This window comes from Dermacentor andersoni, chromosome 5 (genome assembly GCF_023375885.2).
Source record: "Dermacentor andersoni chromosome 5, qqDerAnde1_hic_scaffold, whole genome shotgun sequence".
In the NCBI taxonomy this organism is placed as follows: Eukaryota; Metazoa; Arthropoda; class Arachnida; order Ixodida; family Ixodidae; genus Dermacentor; species Dermacentor andersoni.
In genome coordinates, this window is record NC_092818.1 from 111886602 (window position 1) to 111906615 (window position 20014).

At 47.1% G+C, this 20014-nt stretch overlaps 1 protein-coding gene across 2 annotated transcripts in view; it reads right to left on the bottom strand.

Moving 5' to 3' along the window:
- Window positions 1-20014, bottom strand: part of LOC126532043 (uncharacterized) — a 74638-nt gene that overhangs the window by 30287 nt on the left and 24337 nt on the right. For both annotated transcript variants that reach the window (XM_055070938.2, XM_055070939.2), the window contains exon 9: window positions 13077-13164. In XM_055070938.2, coding sequence (XP_054926913.1) covers window positions 13077-13164 — 88 coding nt within the window. The remainder of the gene's footprint in view (window positions 1-13076; window positions 13165-20014) is intronic.

Genomic DNA, 20014 nt, shown 5'->3' on the forward strand with positions numbered 1-20014 from the left:
TCGCAATGAGGAGCACTCAGAGCATCTTGCTAGTGTACAGTCGTCAGCACGTCTGTCTAGAGCGCTGGAAAGGGCCGCTTTTTCTGCCCGCGCGACGCCTACCGATAACACTCGGTTCGAGATACCTGCATCTGAGCATGCGCCGTTTCACTGGTTACACTGCCTGCTGCTTTATCGCTCCTTCGGTTGACAGCCGCGATTGCTAACGATCACCGGTGAAGGCGCTGCAAGCCGCAATAGCGAGGTCGAGATAACACGTCTAGAAAAATTTTTTCATGCTTGAACTTTGATGCACATCATTTTCTTTGTCAATACATGCGCGCTTTTCGATGCGCAAACGCATTACTGCGCACTTGCAGTAGCTAGCAATGCATTTAAAAGCCATGTGCGGTTTCGAAAATGCTGCACATGGGTTTCAACGATGGCTCCGCGCTTGACGCTGCAGGAAAGGAAAGCCATCTGCCTAATGGGACGATTGATGTCTCAAAGAGCCATATGTGCAGCAACAGGGCGTCCGATGGCGACAGTGAATACAGTCCTGCAGGCCTATTACAGAGAAGGTCGTCTTACTGATGCCGTCTGAAATCCACATCCAAGGAGGACCACGGATGAAGAAGACCGATGGATAGTGCCAGCCGCAGTTGCGGACCCCTTTCTCAGTGCCCGCGAAATTCGGGATGAACTTCAGCTGGGGCATGTTTCCACGAACACCATCCGACGCAGGCTTCACGAAGCAGGCATAAAGAACAGAGTCGCTGCATAGAAGACATACCTTCAAGGATCGCATAAGCAACAGCGCCTCGAGTTTGTTTCAGTTGTGGAAGAATGGACGTCCGAAAACTGGAGGGCTGTAGTTTTTAGTGACGAAGCTACATTCTGCACCCGCTGGGACCAGCAACAACGGGTGTGGCGCCCTGTGAAATGCCGGTAAGACATATATTCGTAAGACATTTTTTTATTGTAGCTAGACTTAGTCCCTAATGACCACAGTGATTAAGAAGGGTAAAGGCGCAGAAATATAAGTCGGTAGGATTTTCATAGGCTGTAAAAAACCAGTGCACTTTTCCGCTCTAGCACTGCTTCTTAACGTTAAGGGTTCTTTAATTACCGCTTTAATCCACTATGTTGCAGGTACGGCGAGGACTATGTGTTGAATGTGCAGTCCAGCGGCCGCACGTCAGTCAACGTCTGGGGAGTAATAAGCTACAAAGGACTTGGGCCCCTGCATAGAATCGAAGGAAGAATGACAGCTGCTTCCTACGTGGACATCATACAGACGGTCCTTGTCCCCTATGAGCTGGATGGGCCGTTCCCGGATGGATTCTTCCATTTCCAGCCGGATGGAGCTTCCGTCCACACTGCAAATGTTGTTAAAGATAGCTTGCATAGCCTCGGCATTTATCCTTTGGATTGGCCGGCAAAGAGCCCAGATTTAAATGTTATAGAAAACGTATGGGGGTTAATGAAAAAAAGGCTTTCGCGACAGTCCGGCCTCACTACAGCGAACTCTGATCAGCTATGGGAGGCTATTCAAGGAGAGTGGGAACGTCTTCAGAGAGATCCGACGGTAGTAGAACCACTTTATGACTCGCTCCCAAAAAGGATCTTAAAGGGACACTAAAGGTTAATATTAAGTCAACGTGGACTGTTGAAATACCATCCCAGAAACCTCGAAACACTTGTTTCGTGCGAAGAAGAGACTTATTTTAAGAGAAAATGCGTTCTGAAGCGTCCGCGTACCTCTAGCGCAGTTCAAATCACCCGCCCTCCGATCGAGGAGTATTGACGTCATGGTCTCATAGTGACGTTGCGCTGTCGGTGAGTAAAACGGCTCCTGCGGACGGCGCTACGGCTTTTCTGCACAAAACGCAAACGCGCGGCCAGAAACAGAGTCAAGAGAGGGCCGACAGCAGCGCGAAAGCGGAACTATGGTGGCTAGCAGAAGGGAAAGCGCGCGGCGATAAGCTGGTTCTTCATTTTATGACACCAACTTCGACGCTCGTTGCAATGGACGAGCTTGATAACGACACATTGGCTCGCAATGCTGGGCCCAAGTTCAGCGATTTAAGCACTGATGAACGCGACCTGCTGCTGAGGGCTCGCGCTGCCGGCGTCGTTGCGTACTACTACGAACGGCGGCCTGCTTTGAAAGGCACTCCACGCGACTTCAGTAAGTGGGCGTTGAACGCTTAATCCTCTGGACGAAAGTGCAGCGAGCACACTACGTGATTTTTCGGCTCTTTGCCAGCGCGCTGTGGCAGAGGTGGTACGGCACTTAACCACTTCAAATGGCGAGTTTCACTCGTTGGCACAGTGATAAGTAACGTTGGATTCGCCGCTGCAACTGCCCTTGGCCAAGTTCCACGGACCGTTCGCGCATCCCACGACATCACATGGGCGTGGCATTCTCGCTGCTTGTTCCAAATGCAAGTTTCGCGAGCCAGCAGGACCACTGCAGCACGACGCAATAAAGAAACAACTGAAACTCCAAAGCGCGCGCAGCGCGAAATCGAGCGCACAGAGTCGAGCGAAAACGAAACCTTTCGACCACCCATAATACTCAAGGGTAACGTCAAAATGTTATTTTTTTTCTTAGAATCGAATAGAAGTAGACAAGTAGCATTTTCTTCCATCTTATAATCTAATGAAATATCTCTTTAATACGAGTAGTTGAGTACTAGTGACATAAATTATGCTGAGGAGTGCTTTCGTCATCGGGCTAGTACCGGAATGTCACTGGGGGGTCTCAAATCGCGTCGTGCATTTACCTCAATTTCTCGGTTACTAAAGCTCTGTTCGCGATTATATTGACGCCTTAGGCATTCTAGAGCATTGCTTTATCACTTTAACTTTACTTTGTGGTAACCTTTAGTGTCCCTTTAAGTGTGAAGCAGTCTGGAGGAGCCGCAATCGGCTACTAAGAGCCACGGACTTTTTCTTCCAGGGTAACAAGTGCTACCTGTTACTTTCTTTGGAAAGCGTCTTACGGGATTTTGTATTCGTTTTTTGTTTTTTGTGCATGTTCACGCATGTGTATAGCTTTAATAAAGCGATCTGAATATCTGCACGTTCTGCGCGATGGTATCTCTGAGCGTGAAAGTCAATCGGAGTGATCACAGTGTCTAATTCCAATAGCTCTTCGGGTTATTTAATGATCATGCTCAACAGCAGTCTGCGACATCCATAATATCCACCCACTTGCGACAACAACAAATTGCCAACTTCTGTTCTGAAAGTGAACTCGCAAACAACAATGATAAATATGGAACGAAACTGCTGCGCATCAAAGTTCCAGGATGAAAAAAATTTTTCCCCGACGTGTTATCTCGACCTTGCTATTGCGGCCAGCAGTGCCTTCACCGGTGATCGTTGGCGATCGGGGCTGTGATCCGACATGGCGATAAAGCAGCAGGCTGTGTAATCAGTGTGGCGGCGCATGCTCAGATGCAGGCTATCTCGAACCGGGTGTTATCGGTAGGCGTCGCGCGTGCAGAAAAAGCGGCCCTTTCGAGCGCTCTAGACAGACGTGCTGATGACTGTACTTCAAGCACTGAGTGATGCGGAGCTCAAGATTAATCACAAGAAAAGTGAGTTTTTCCAAAGAAAAGTTGTGTTTCTAGGTAGAGTATTTGATGGCCAAACCAAGACAACAAAGCAGGAATCAGTCGAACTAATCTCAAAAATGCAGAAACCGCATGACCTGCACTCTTCACGGGCATTTCTCGGCTTTTGCTGGGAATTTTCGGGCTTTCATTAGAGATTATGCCACGAAAACAAAGTGCCTTACAGAAATGACCAAGAAGAACGTGCCATTTCGGTGGACAGCAGAGTGTGATTCCGTTTATCAAAACCTTGTGAGCATCATTTCGTCTGACCCAATTCTGATGCTTCCAGACTTCAAGCTGCCCTTCGTGCTGAACACCGACGCTTCTCTTTACGGCACAGGCGCAGTGCTTTACCAGAGGGATTCAAAAGCTTCACGGAGCCGGCAACAAACGGTCGTGGGATATTATTCGTATACATTCTCAAAAGCGCAATTGCATTACACGACTACGGAGAAAGAAGCTTCGGCAGTCCTAATCGCAGTACGCTATTTTAGACCTTACCTAGATGGCAGGAGCTTCACGCTCTTTACCAATCACCAAGCCTTAACCTTGTAATAATAGGCTATGGTGTCAGCCATCTTTATTCTCCGCCCTCGTCCCTTCGTCGTCATCGTTAAGACACCCTGTAACTTCTCCTTCACAATATCCACGTACACTTCCCCTCTTTGAAGACTCATCCCTCCTGGGATGATACATAAATACGTTCCTAATGGTTGCAAACTCGAGCAAGCCGTCATCGTTGATGTAACCAACTCTCTTGAGAACACCTTTTTGCACTGCAGTTTGCACCACGCGATACGGTCCCATGTACACCTGCTTGGTACCCGGAAGACCTTTTCTGACGAGTACTAAATCGTTCAGCTGTGTACAGGGTATCCGCGTGTTGTGGTGGCGGTCGAACTGCCTCTTCATATCTTCGCGGTATCGCTGGTAGGCTTCCGCAGTTTTCCGCTTCTTGCACAATTGCAGGCGGTCAGCAATACCAAGATGTTGGTCAGCAGGGAGCACCAGTGTCTTTCCAAATGCTGCGGAATGGGGACTACAGCCAATATTCGCAGTGTGCGACCGTATATCCTTAACCTCTCTGAGCCTAGAGGAAAAAGTGTGTGGTGAGTGAGTGAGTGAACTCCAGCAGTTTGTGTTCGTGGTCCATCACAGACCTGGAGAACACCTGAAGGATGCAGACACACTCTCCATATTTGCGGTAACCCCAGATCAGGAGCCTGTCAGCGCAACTCTGCTGTGGGAGGGAACTGAAGAACTGGAGCTCCACGATGGTAAGTTCGCAGTCCAGGAAACAATGGTGCCTTGAATCTTGGAGCTTTATCATAACTCCCCAGACTCTGGCAGGCATGACGGGTTCTGGCGAACTTATCGCAAGATTCTTCAGCGTTTCTGCTGGAAACACTTAAATGATGACATCCAGCGGTACGTCCAGTCTTGCCATCAATGTCAAGTCCATAAGTTGAGTACCTTCAGAGAACAGACGAGATGGTCCTACCTCGATATTCTGACATACCGTTTGAAGTCATCCAGGTGGATTTTGCAGAGTTTAAGAAAAAGGCTACAGGAGTAAGAAATAGGAAAGTTTAAAGGAATATTAAATTCCTAGGTTTTATACTCCAAAAGAACTATATGGACGCGTGTACTTATTCATCCTTTTCTCGAGGACTGCATTTTACCACCTAAACACCTAAAGTTATTGCTCAGTGCAAGACGCGCCTGTATGATAAGAACCTACTGGAATTTTATATATATATATTGCTACGGAACAGCCGCCACAGTGTGGCTGCACTGAGGAGGAAGAAGACGACGTGACCCCGCTTGATATAGCGTCGCCATCTTTGCGACCGTTGGCCTACGTGTAAATATATTGTAAATAGACTTGTACATCAGCTACACGTAACATTAATTTGGTGGAGGTGGACATTCCCCGTACCTGTCGTGGAGCTTCGCAGCGGTCGCAACGGCGACAGTGCAACTTCGGCTCCTGCTGGCGGCACTTCATCTACACAACCGTCTCCGCCTGCAGCCCCAACCTACGTCGCCGTTTCCCCCCCTCGGGATCCTGGTGTTTTCAACGGAGTCGGCAGTCCTGATGTCGACGACTGGCTCCGCTTATACGAACGTGTCAGCACCAGTCACAGGTGGGATCCGACTATTATGCTTGCGAATGTTTTCTACCTCGACGGAGCTCCCCTTGCATGGTTCCAGACTCACGAAGAGGAGTTCTCGAGCTGGGATCTCTTCAAAGAGAAGCTCCGCGACCTTTTTGGCAATCCCTTCGGTCATCAAGTCAATGCCAAGAAAGCCCTTGCCACACGTGTGCAGACGTCGACAGAGTCCTACTTGTCCTACATCCTCGACATCTTGGCCCTTTGTGCCAAGGCTGACCCAACCATGTCTGAGGACGATAAGGTAAATCACGTCCTCAAAGGCATTGCTGACGACGCCTTCTATTTACTGGTGTTTAGGAACGTCACCAGCATCGATACGATCCTCAAGGAGTGCCGCCGTCTTGAGCATGCTAAAAGCCGCCGGGTATCCCAGCACATCACGCGACTTCCCAACACAGCTGCTACGTCATCCTGTGACGACCTCTTCCACCAGCCGTCGCGATGTGACAACTTGACCCGCATCATTCGTCGTGAGGTCGAAGCGGCGCAACCGGCGGCCCCTCCATTCCAGTCACCTAATCATTCTCTGGTGACAATCTCCTTGATCCAGGCCATCGTCCATCAAGAGTTGTCCAATGTCGCCCTGCAATCCATTCGTTCCTTAGGCTCGGAACCTCTTTCTTCACGCACGTCCCCACCGTGCCCTTCTTACTCCTCTTATGGACAGCGCAGCCCCTCCGAATGGCAAACCGTGGACGACAAGCCGATCTGTTTTAACTGCCGACGCATAGGACATGTCGCTCGCCACTGCCGCAGCCGCTGTACTTCTCCGGTGCGCTACTCTCCTGATTACCACCCTCACCCCTCTAGCGCGTCCTTTTCCTTTGCCCCTTCTATGCCCGCTCCATCATCTGACCCTGCGACACCTTTGACACGACCCCGCTACTCCCGCTCGCCTTCTCCCTCCCGTCGTCAATCTCGTTCGCCCCCGTCACGTCGTGCTCCTTCTCCGACCTACTCGCCGAACCCCTGACCGGAAAACTAGACAGTGCAGCTTCTGGAGGTGAAGCTGCAATGACGAAATTGGCACGAAATCCTCGCTTCACTTTACCCACGAACAAGAATCTTTTGGACCTTCTCGTCGACAATGTTCCTGTGTGCGCGTTGATTGACACCGGGGCGCATGTGTCCATTATGAGTGCTGCTCTTCGCCGTCAGCTCAAGAAAGTTGTGACGCCCGCCCCGGACCGAGTTGTACAAGTCGCCGACGGAGGGACTGTCACTATTGTTGGCATGTGCTCTGCCCGCCTCACCATTGCTGCAAGACAAACCGTCGTTCTCTTCACCGTCATGGAGCAGTGCCCTCACGAACTCATTCTCGGTCTGGATTTCCTTGCCGAACCTTCTGCCCTCATTGACTGTTCGACCAGCTCACTTCGCCTTGACTTGCCTCTTCTTGCCGACCATGTGGACCCGCCTCCAAGCCGTTTGAGCTGCATGGATTTTATTCGCCTACCGCCTCAATCTGTGACACACGTCGACTTGTTGTCCTCACCAGCTGTACCTGACGGTAATTACGTGGTCGCACCAATTCCAGCAGTTATACTTACACATGGTGTTACCGTGCCACACACTGTGCTGACAATTACTGTTAACCGCACCTGCCTTCCCCTTGTCAATTTCGCGCTAACCGCGCAAGTTCTGCCTCAGGGGATTTCACTGGCTATAATTAGCGCTTTGCATGATGGTGAGATCGAGCCATTCACAGTGAAAGATCGTCACAGCTCAGCCCATACCGTGACGTCATCGCACGGTACTGACGACGACATTGAGAAGATGGTTTTCTCTGACCTTACACCTGTTCAAGCTGAAGCTCTTTGCCGCGTTCTTGAAGGCTATCGCGACATCTTTTACTTTGACAATCGACCCTTAGGTCAAATGTCCGTCGTGACCCATCGCATAAACACTGGAGATGCGAACCCTATTCACCAACGTCCATATCGTGTTTCTGCGTCCGAACGAGCTGTTATCCAACAGGAAGTCAAAAAAATGCTTGCAAAGGACAGTGTCGAGCCTTCTTGTAGTCCTTGGGCTTTTCCCGTCGTACTTGTCAAAAAGAAGGATGGCACGTGGCGTTTTTGAAGTAGATTATCGCCACCTCAACAAAATCACAAAGAAGGACGTGTACCCTCTACCACGTATTGATGACGCTCTAGACTGCCTGTACGGTGCCACCTATTTTTCTTCTATCGCCTTACGGTCCGGCTACTGGCAGATATCCGTTGACGACATGGACCGAGAGAAGACTGCATTTATTACCCCTGACGGCCTTTATCAGTTCAAGGTGATGCCTTTCGGTCTCTGTAACACGCCCGCCACCTTCGAACGAATGATGGACTCTTTGCTCAGGGGTTCAAGTGGTCCACCTGTTTGTGCTATCTGGACGACGTCATCGTTTATTCGCCCACATGTGACATGCATCTAGACCGTCTTTCAGCGATTCTTGACGTGTTCCGCCGCGCCGGTCTCCAGTTGAACTCGTCAAAATGTCACTTCGCTCGCCGCCAAATCACCGTCCTTGGACACCTCGTGGGCGCCAGAGGCGTGCGACCTGATCCGGACAAAATTCGCGCCGTTACGAACTTTCCTGTTCCGAAGTCTACCAAGGACGTTCGTAGTTTCGTAGGGCTGTGCTCTTATTTCCGGCGCTTTGTAAAGGATTTTGCGACCATCGCACGTCCACTTACCGACCTCTTGAAGAAAGACGCCCCATTTTCTTGGGGACCTGACCATGCCGCATCTTTTTCGCAGCTCACTACTCTCCTTACCACGCCTCCAATTCCAGCCCACTTTGACCCGTCTGCCTCAACGGAAGTTCGAACTGATGCCAGTGGTCACGGCATAGGAGCAGTGTTAGCACAACGCCAGCGTGGACATGATTGTGTTATAGCCTATGCCAGCCGAATACTATCACCCGCCGAGCGCAATTATTCAATCACAGAGCGCGAGTGCCTCGCTCTTGTGTGGGCTATTGCGAAGTTTCGTCCATACTTGTACGGACGCCCCTTCTGTGTCATCACTGATCACCATGCGCTCTGCTGGCTATCCTCGCTTAAGGACCCCACGGGATGACTCGCTCGCTGGGCGTTACGCCTGCAAGAATATACCTTCTCCGTGGTATATAAGATGGGACGCTTGCACCAGGATGCCGATTGTTTGTCCCGCTACCCCGTCGACGAACCGGCTGATGCGGACGCCATCGCTTGTGTTTTCTCTGTGTCCCAGTTGCTTGAAATCGGCAATGAACAACGCCACAATCCTTCATTACAAGCTCTCATCGACCATCTGGAGTCAACGCCTGGCGACGCCTCTCTCCGTATGTTTCTCCTTAAGGAGGGGACATTATACCGCCGCAATCTCGATCCACATGGCCTTGACCTTCTGCTCGTAATTCCATCGCACCTGCGTTCGACTGTCCTCCAACAACTTCACGACGCTCCCTTGGCTGGACACTTGGGCGTCTCGCGCACATACGACCGTGTACGACGTCGATTCTTTTGGCCGGGTCTTGCCCGCTCCGTGCGGCGCTACGTTGCCGCTTGTGAGCCCTGTCAGCGCCGGAAGAAGCTTTCCACGCCTCCAGCTGGATGTCCCCAGCCGATCGACATCCCACCGGAACCCTTTTTCCGTGTTGGTCCAGACCTGCTTGGACTGTTTCCTCTCTCGGGCTCCGGAAATAAATAGGTCGCCGTCGCTACTGATTATGCTACGCGGTACGCAATCACCAGAGCCCTCCCGACAAGTTGTGCTACTGACGTCGCCGACTTACTGCTCTATGACATCATTTTAGTGCACGATGCTCCGCGCCAATTACTCACTGACCGTGGCCGCAGCTTTCTGTCGGCAGTCGTCGAGGACATCCTCCGCTCCTGTTCGACAAAGCACAAGTTCAGCACGTCCTACCACCCCCAGACCAACGGCCTCACGGAGCGCCTCAACCGGACCATCACCGACATGCTTTCAATGTACGTTGCGACCGACCATATGTGACGTTCACGTATAATTCATCGCGTCACGACACCGCCGGCTATTCACGATTCTACCTCCTATATGGCCAAGAACCCGTGTTGCCCTTAGAAACTTTGTTGCCCTCGGCCACACGTTCAGCCACTGAATACCCCCGCGACGCAATCGCACACGCCGACCACGCGCGCCAGCTCGCCCGCACCCGTCTCGAGGCCTCACAGGAGCATCAGAGACGCCTCTATGATTGCCACCATCACGACGTGCACTTTACTCCAGGTTCTCTGGTGCTTCTCTGGTCACCCATTCGACGTGTGGGCCTTTCTGAAAAGCTGCTGTCGCGCTACACTGACCCATACCGTGTGGTGCGACAAGTGACCGATGTCACGTATAAAGTCATCCCCGCCAACCTCTCAGCGTCATCGTCGGCTGCAAGTGACATCATTCACGTGGCGAGACTAAAGCCATACCACGCACCTTTCAGCGCTGATGTGTAGATTAAGCACCGGGACAGGTGCTTTTACTGCCGGGGGTGATGCTACGGAACAGCCGCCACAGTGTGGCTGCACTGAGGAGGAAGAAGACGACGTGACCCCGCTTGATATAGCGTCGCCATCTTTGCCACCGTTGGCCTACGTGTAAATATATTGTAAATAGACTTGTACATCAGCTACACGTAACAATATATACACACATATATGTTGTCTGTTGTCACGGAAGCTTGTGTAATCTTCTTCCATACGCGACACGAATTATGTAGTACTTTGTGGAAGACACGCGTGTACCAGCGATTACTCTGGAAACTTCGATGACTAGTGTATAAAAGCCGGCGCGCTTTACCGGCAGATAAGATTTCCGATGATCGCCGACTGTATTTGCCGCTATTGTTATTCTTTGCGTGTAGCCTGTTTTCAGGGCACAGGTTCGCCCAATAAAGTGCTAGTTTAGCCATTCACAGTTTGGCTGCCTTGTTCACTGCCTCTACTACATGACAATATGATTATAAGGGAAGCCATGGTGGGGGATCAATAAGCAGTTTTAGTCGGTCATCCGCAACCACCCACGTGCGCAGGGCACAATGTTGCGCGTGTGCAGCGTAGCGCGCGCGCACGAGACGGCAATAGTTGGCTGGACGCAAAAGCTGACAAGTGGATTGCTGACTTGCAAGCATAGGAACCAGTAGTGTGCTACTCAGCGCCGCCATATGCCACCTTCTGAAACTGTATAGCCAATATCAGCCGCCACGAAGTCAAACCACAAGCCGGAGTCATATCTTCAGCAAGAGCGATATTGAAAAATTGGAGGACGCTTAAGCTTCGCCTTTAAGAGCGGAATGCGATAGCGTTATCGCGCCCCGTTCGCCACCGCCCACTCATTCGCTCGGCATGCTCTTGAGTCACACAAAGACGAAACATGCGCCTGAGCAAGTGGAATGAAGCAAAGAACTCGGTGTCTCGGAGGGAGAAATGATCTATGCGAGCCAAATGTCGTGATTGGCACAGACAGCCAGGTCTTACGCTCCATGAAGGCGGACGCGATCATGGGGCTGGCGCCTCGATGGGATCGTCCTTTATCTCGCTTGGGAGTACCACGAAGACGCATCACTCCTTGCCAGCAGCCCGGCACAGATTGCAGGGGACGCTTTCCGACCAGACGCGCTACAGCGTGATGATCACGGCAGAGGCGTCCCACATTGGACGCTGCACTTAGGAATCGCGCTGTGAGCAGAAAGAGGAGCCGCGTCGCTGCCCCGACAGGTGCACCACCTGTCGGGGCAGCGCCGTGCATTGAGAGGAAGGGGTCTTCTGTGTTTGCCGCAAGATGGCTCTGCATGCGCGCCAAGCACAAAAGAAATGTAGCGGAAATGTACTTCGCTACGCGTTTAACTGAGACTTCTGTAATTTACATGCTCATAATTACCGATATACACCACAGTATAACTTTCTAAGGCAACACCACATTCACTAGAGCCGCTTTTGTCCTGCTTTGAAGCATCGAACTCATGGCTGAGTGGTAGCGCCTCCGTCTCACACTCCGGAGATCCTGGTTCGATTCCCACTCAGCCCATCTTGAAAGTTGTTCTTACTTATAAATTGCCTTCTGCAATTTTTCGCTCACGGCAAACGCCGACGACGACACCGGCTTTTCTGCGACACGTGCTCCTTAACACTATCGCATTAAAACACAGTCTTTCCTAGTGGCAATAGACGAGTGCACTAGAACAGTGGCCGGACGACCGGGTAGGGAAGAACCAAATAATGTGATTGCCCTTTTGAGCCGAGAGATGTTTAAGAATACTAAAGTAGTAATATCAGACAATGGACCAGCATTTGTAAGCAAGCGTCTGCAAGAATGGGTGAAGGAACGAGGAGTTGTTTTACGACGCTGCGCGCCCTACCATCCTGCAGGAAATGGCATGGCTGAAAGAATCATACGAGACTTGAAACAGTTTATTTCCAAGTATCCCAGTTTCAAAGGCAGATGGAAGTGCTGCCTGGAGGCCGCTGTAGCTCATCACAATCGGTCGCACAGTGCGAGTATTGGTTGTAGTCCCTATTTTGCAGCATTTGCAAAGACACCGGTGCTCCCTGCTGATCAACAGCTTGGTACTGCTGACCGCCTGCAATTGTGCGAGATGCGGAAAACTGCGGAAGCCTACCAGCGATACCACGAAGATATGAAGAGGCAGTTCGACCGCTGCCACAACACGCGGATACTTCGTATACAGCTGAACGATTTAGTACTCGTCAGAAAATGCCTTCCGGGTACGAAGCAGGTGTACATGGGACCGTATCGCGTGGTGCAAACTGCAGTGCAAGAAGGTGTTCTCAAGAGAGTTGGTTACGTCAACGATGACGGCGTGCTCGAGTTTGCAACCATTGGGAACAAATTTATGTATGATCCCAGGAGGGATGAGTCTTCAATCTTTAAACAAAAATTTACTGGCAAACAATAAACAAAACGAAAAAGAATATCACTACTTTAGTGCAGAGACTGGCATTTCAGGCATGCTGTCACTAAAATCATGCACGATTCAAATTAATGAGTTGGTTTTTACCTCAGCATCTTCATGGCACCATCTTTCGTAAATTAATAAAGTGAATCAATTTTAAACCATTTCTTTACTCCCATCAGTATAATAAATTACAAAAGTTGCTTAGCAAGTTTGGTCTATTTTGATGTGGAAATAGACGAAACACTTCTCAGTGCAACGTCACTCCCATAACTCTGAGAACTGAGAAATACAACGCACGGAAACAAATTGATGAGAAAAATCTGTGAATGAGGCAGTTTTCACGAAACCGAAATGAAATACGAAATTATCACTTACGGAGCTTCGTCTTCCTCTTCCTTCTCAACTTCATTGGCTTCTGTGGGAACCGAAGGCTCAGCAGTAATGTCGTTTTCTTTAGTTTGGTCTGAAGAGAGTTAGAGAATAACACCACTATTACTTCAATTACAGCTTCAGGCAAAACTTTGAAGCAGTGAAGTAAAAGATACAATAGTACACGAAATCTACAAACTGTTGGGTGTCGCATTGCATGGATGGCCACTAGATCAAAACTGTTGAATGTATAAACCAAGCAGCCAACAATGCAATTCATTCTCCAACTCCTTCAACACCATACTTTGTTCTGTAGGGCATTTACTGGGTAAAATAAATTAAATTTTGGGGTTTTACGTGCCGAAACTACAATCTGATTAAGAGGCGGCCATAGGGGGAATCTCAGGATTAATTTTGTCCTACTGGCGTTGTTTAATGTGCACCCAGTGCACGGTACACAAGAGCTTTTGCATTCCGCCCCCCAACAGAATGCGGCTGCTGCAGCAGGTATTGAACCTGCCATAGCCACTGAGCTATTGCAGTGGGTCATGAACAGGGCAACAGGCAGCATAAGTTACACGGAGGCAGCAGGGAGGGCAGAGTCCTGCTAGCGGTAATCTGGCTTGGTAATGTGTGCAAATTTCACAAAACTGTACTAGATTGACTTATGCATTTTCTCATGTGGCTCCTATTACACAAGAGTCATATAAATGCATGAGATATGTGCCTTGAGGTAAGATACAAATATGTAGAACAGTCTAGTCAAAGAGCAGTTCTTGTAATCTAAGGAACTTTACATCCTCAGGAGTGAAATAGTAAAATAAAGAGTAAACAAGTCTGGAGCCATCTTATTCTACCGATTAAAATTAATGAGCACAAACAAAGATGAGGACTGAGGTATAAACAGGATAAATGCTCCTTCTAAATTAAATTTTTTTTTTTTTTAATGTCTTGCATCTACTTTAATATATTTGTTGACCTGAGAAAGCTTCACTTGATTCAGACGAAGCGATGCATAAATATGTCCTGTTTACTTGTCTCTACCTTGGTCCTCCCGTCTTCTGCAGGTTGCAATCATTACCAGCACAATATGAACTAGTAACCTTAGAGCCATTTTGTGGCGACAAATGTTTGTAACTGTGCACAAGTGCTTGAAATTGCAAGTCAAGCAATTATCAAATGAAGCAGAGACACTGGAAGCACAAGCTTTGCTAAGCCCTGGCTTTGTCATACCACACACAGACTTTAAGGAGTGCAGATACGACGGGAGATGGATAGAGTGTCCCACAGTAAGCTAGTCTGCACACAGTGGCTACATCTATTTTAACAAAGGCTGCCAATGAAAATTACATTATGTACACATACATACAGGAATTCACGAGAGTTAGTGCTAGCAGGGACTGCACGATAGCCCAGCAGGTGAAGACAGAACAGAAGTACACAAGTCGGTGGCAGCCACCTCACAACTACGAGTTCCCAGTCAGACAACAGTTTTATTAACTGCAAGACAAACCAATAAGACCATACACATAAACAGCCATAACCACATCGTATCTACACCCAAGGTGCATAGTGAAATGTGACAAATGGTGCAATGAATGACTGAACATACAAAAGTCACAAAAAGTTTCTGCTTTAGCAACAAGAAGCATTTTTTTATAGAAAGAAATTCTGCCTTCCTCTAACTGGATTTCTTTTGCAAAAATTTCCCTTTTCCAGCTTCTTTGCAAAGTAAATGACAGCGTTTCACTCTTTAACAAATAGGGCATATAAATAAAAGCACAAGATGGTGTATTTACGACAATGTTTTGATTTGAAAAAGGGTTACACTTAAACCATACTTCTGCCTACTGACGGCTTGACAGGTGACAATTACTGTTCCAGAAATTTTCATAAAAATAAAATCTCCCAGAGGGACCAATAGCCACACTACTTATCTATATAAAATATATGTATACAGTCATAAGAAATGGAGGAATCACTCCATTTATTGAAGAAAAAAAGATTAGCAAACAGTAAATTACATGTTTTTTTTTTTTTTTCAGCTATGCTTCGGGTGCAAGAAGATGAAAGCAAACAAAGAAGGGAGCACACACGGTGATGTCCTACATCACAACGCAAAGCATGATCATATAAAATTCATGGCAACCACACTCAAGCCTTTTAAAGTTCAAAACGCACTACTTGAAACAGCTGGATTTGTATGTCTGTAGATTGTGCACAAGATGTTTTCGAAGAACTGCATCATTAATATATGCTTGAGCATTAAAAAACATACTTTACATGCAGGAAAGTGCAGTTATGCAATCATGGCCATAAATCAAACTTTTTCTTTAATTGCCCGTTTGCTTTTTCACACAAAACAGAACAAAGCTGCAATATCAGAAAGAGAGAGAGAGAGGCAGCAGTAATTTTCTGCGTTCAAAAATTGTTAGTGTCCTGAAGCCCCTTTAAAGAAAAGCAAAGTGCCTTAAGCATTAAAGGATACTGTCCCACGAATATTCTCCCACTATAATCTTTCTAGAAAAGTGAGGAAAGTCACTATGCACAGCTTTAAACGCAGAGGAAAGTTTCCGGCCATACATTGTAATAGTCAAGCTCAAGATGAACACCTGAACTATCCCGTGCCAGAAGTGTAACAATCAGTATTTCATGTTCCCAGTTTGAGTCCCACTCAAGACCAAGCTAATGGAAGGCTGGTTAGCTTCAGTAGCCTGACAAAACCAGTGAATTTACCATGACATGGCCAAGGCATTTGAAAATGCACAAGTTAAATAAAGCAAGTGAATCTTTAAGCAAGACTTGTAAAGCAGCTGACTTTCACGAATGCAATATCCAACATCTGCATGGGGGGGGCTCTTTGCCATGTAAAAAAAAAAATGTTTCTAGGCATCACCAAGAATTGAACACACTCACACATGTGCTGCGATTACAGAAAGATATCACTCAAATGTAATGCAGTAATAATGGTAGCACAAGCATATAGAGGGCACTGCAGATGCATGACCTTCGCTGAACAGTACAAAATGACTGATTGATAGATTTAATGTCCTCAAACAATGCAGGGGCTATGAGAGATGCCACAATGGGAGGCTACAGATTTATTCTTACTACCCGGTGTTCTTTAACATGTGCACAAAGCTCAGTGCTGAGAACAAAAAAATTCTTGCATTTTATCACCACTAGGAATGCAGCAGTAGTGGCTGCCAACTGAACCTGCGATTTTGTGTGCAACCAGAATGCTGTAATCACCAAACGACCACAGCTAACAGCACGTGCTGACTCTCGTTGCCGACATCGTAAATGTCTTGCTCAATGCAAACACAAACTGCTTCGCAGCAGGAAAGGTGCCATCAGTGGCGCTCTCAGGTTGTCTCGGTTCAAATGAAACATTGCGTCCAACGATGCTCAGCTTCGGTGGACTGGCATGAATTGGTGTAGTCAGCATGACATTGCTGATGACCATCACAGAGGAGGCATAAGTACCCCATAATAAGTCAGACATCAGTCTAGTAATCAGCACAGATTAGCCCGGAGTGATGATGCTGGTCTATTTTACATCCCAAGGAATTTCAAGCCTAAGGACCAGGAAAACATAGCGTGATGTACACAATCTATATTTCTACTTTAAATACTAGTATCATAATTATGATGAGTGAAACACAACAATGCTTACTCTTTCTGCTAAATTGCCCCTCTTATCAATGCATAATGACATGAAAAAAAAAAATCACTAATGAGAAAGCAAACAGTTTCATGTGAGCAATATGCACTGGTGTCCATACAACTACAGATTTAAAAAACAAATGAGCTAGTTCAGCTAGGTATCAATATAATGCAATGTACAGGTGGACTTCACCATTTGTAGTACATATGAAATGCATATGCACCAAAAGTTTCCCTAAAGCTTTACCAATTTTTGAAGAACTGAATGCAGCAAGTACAGCAATGCTGTTATGTGAGCAGTTTTTTTTTGTTGAAGAGGTACATTACTTGTGCAACAAATCACAATGCACAATTATCTAATTAACAAAGTTAATTGATTTTAATAGTTAAGAAGACTTGTTGCAAATGGGCACATATACTGCCTCCTTTATACACAACGCCCAAAATGCTGTCTTACACATCCTGCTTAATGTCTTCGTCATCTGCTTCTATACTGTACATTTCTCCAGTACTTGTGGCTATCAAAAAAAAAAAAAAAAAAAGCCAAGCGGCAAAGCACTTCACCAATGGCATTTGGAAGCTGATCTGGAAAAAACAATTTAAACTAAAAAAAAAATTGTGCTCAATACTTAGCTGCCACCATCAATACTGAGTACTGGTACATGACAACATCACAGCAATGAACACTAAAAATGCTAATGTACTTAACACGCTGTGCATTCATCTAACAATGTTTCTCAGTCGACAAATTCTCTCTGATCTGAGGATGCGGCTGCATAGGCAGCTTCAAAGGATATCAAGTGAACAGTTTATCAAACCAACAGAATCAGACAGAACTCTAGTGAAACCAAAAAGGTTAACAGAACCGTGCACTTACAGCTGCACATGAACACCATGTCAAAATTAACAAAATGCATCAACAGCCATCGACTTTATGTGGCAGCCAACTCCGCTGCAGTTGACAAGGGTGCTGAGGACTTCAAAGACCATTCAGTGACCTTGCAGCCAATAACAAAGTGCCCCCCTGGCTTAAGTATGAGAGCAAGAAGAAGAAACAAAGGCTCCAAACTGCTTGATTGTTTCACTCACCAAATATCACGAAATACAATGCCCTACTTAATGAACTTTACTTAATGAAGCCCTTCTCCAAAGCAGTTCTGGCAGTGCTGAAGTGCGTGCTTATAATTGTGCGATGCATAACAACTGTGTATACGACGAGTGCAATATCAGACTATATTTTCACCTTCACCAGCTTGAATATTTTATATATATATATAAGACACCAGCAAGATGACAGCAATAAGGAAGCTTGTAGGCATAGCATCAAGTGTTGGCAGCGGAAGACAAATGAAATCACTTAAGTATGAATCCCCATCCATTCCATTTGCTTATACAACTGTAGAATGTTTCCAACTCTACAATAGTTGACTGCAGTTGCAGAAGTGCCTTTCCAATAGCACATATATGGGCTGTTGCAAAGGGTGAGCAAGAGACAATGACAGGTTTATACTCCCAAGACTCACCGAACTGACAATCAAATCTGCCTAAAATGACTCACCACCCAACACATAGTATGAGTTGCACATCTGCTTGAACAAATAAAAACTACATGGCTACCGGGAATGCGATAATGTAGTCATTCCTTTCACTCAATTTAATTCCTCTTATCTGCCGCTCACAACTGACCGATCCTTATGATAATGTAAGCAAAGTGCAAATAGGAAAAGAACTTGAATATAATCATTATGTTACCCAGTCCTGGTGACGATCAACTCATTAATAGCACTTGCAATTTATCTTTGCAGTTGTACACAACACTACAGCAGCTGAACAACAAATTCTGAAGCTAAGAGCAAGAATACAGCCACTCAGTGAGCAGAAAAAGCATGTGGCCATAAACGAGTGCTGGCACAAAATTTTCCAATCTTCTTGCTTCATTAGGCAGCTACTGACTATTAAATCATGGTACGAGGCCCTAATTCCTTGAGGGCACAACAAATAACAAATTATGCCACCACCTAATCAGAATCAGTTTTATTCATGACAAAAATGGGGATAATTACATTATAAGTATAGATATAAGTATTGTGACCAATTCGAAACGTGTGCCAAGCGGAGTGCGTCTTTAGGCATGTTGAGCAAGATGGCTCCATACGTCCTGAAAATCTAAGGTGGTGGTCACATGACATCACTTACAAGTGGGTAGCTCAGACTGATGCAATGGTTGCAAGCCATACCTTGACTCTCGCCAAGAGCATTTACCATATTTAGCATCGTGCAAGGCCCACTTCCTTTCCGATATTTTATTGGGTGTGGCCTTACATGAAGCATATAACTACTCACTAAAGCGTCGAACTGTGCTCGGTGTGCTAGGCAAAGTCACACAACCAGTGGTGACCGATAATAAACACACTTAAAGTTGCTGACTAATTTTCCCAACACGAACAATGCCACAAGTATGTCAGAATAATTGGGCACTCTGAAATAGAGGAATTGTGACCGTACTCAACTCTGCTGCTTTTTAAAGGGCTAGCAACACAGGAAATTCATTTACAGACTTTTTCCGAGTGATGTGCTCCATTAAAATAAAGTTTACTCTAAATTTCTTGATGGCCAAGGCCATGGGTACATTTTGCAATCACCCAGCGCGCAGCTCGATATGTCTCACTGGTCGTCGTAAAATGCAGATAATGCACACGTGGCCTTGTACTCCGAGACACTCTTAGTTTAGACTGTGCTCTGCAAAATCAGTTTGGAGCTTTAGTGGCTTTATGCTCACATGCGAGATTGCATCATTCCCTCCAGTAAGCACACACGCAAACTTGGTGTACCAACGTTCGCAGTAGCTGCCTGCTCGTCACCCGCAGACCACACTTCACACGCGCGGTAATCAGTCCAGCGTGTGCATGTGACTTATGCCTGATTGCCAATGGAGTCTACTGGTACAAACATTTTAAGGGCTGACTTCCTGAAATGGCTTACCACCTGCTGCACCTGCTGCCAAGTCCTAACCAGCACCACCACACCGCTTTGTGGGAGTTGGTGACCAAAGCTGTGATTTGACAGGTTTGGTGCCGAGTGCGGAATACGGAGATGATAATGCAGTTATTAGCAGGACAACTAGTGCCAGCTAGTAGCTGCTAGCAGAAAGAAATCAGTACGCCGGTATGAGCATGAAACCTATGGCACATTTGGCTGGTCATTTCCGAGTGCTCTGGAAGTGCTCCAATAGTATAAAACAGCAACTAAGCTTTACCACTAGCATAAAAAACCTCAAA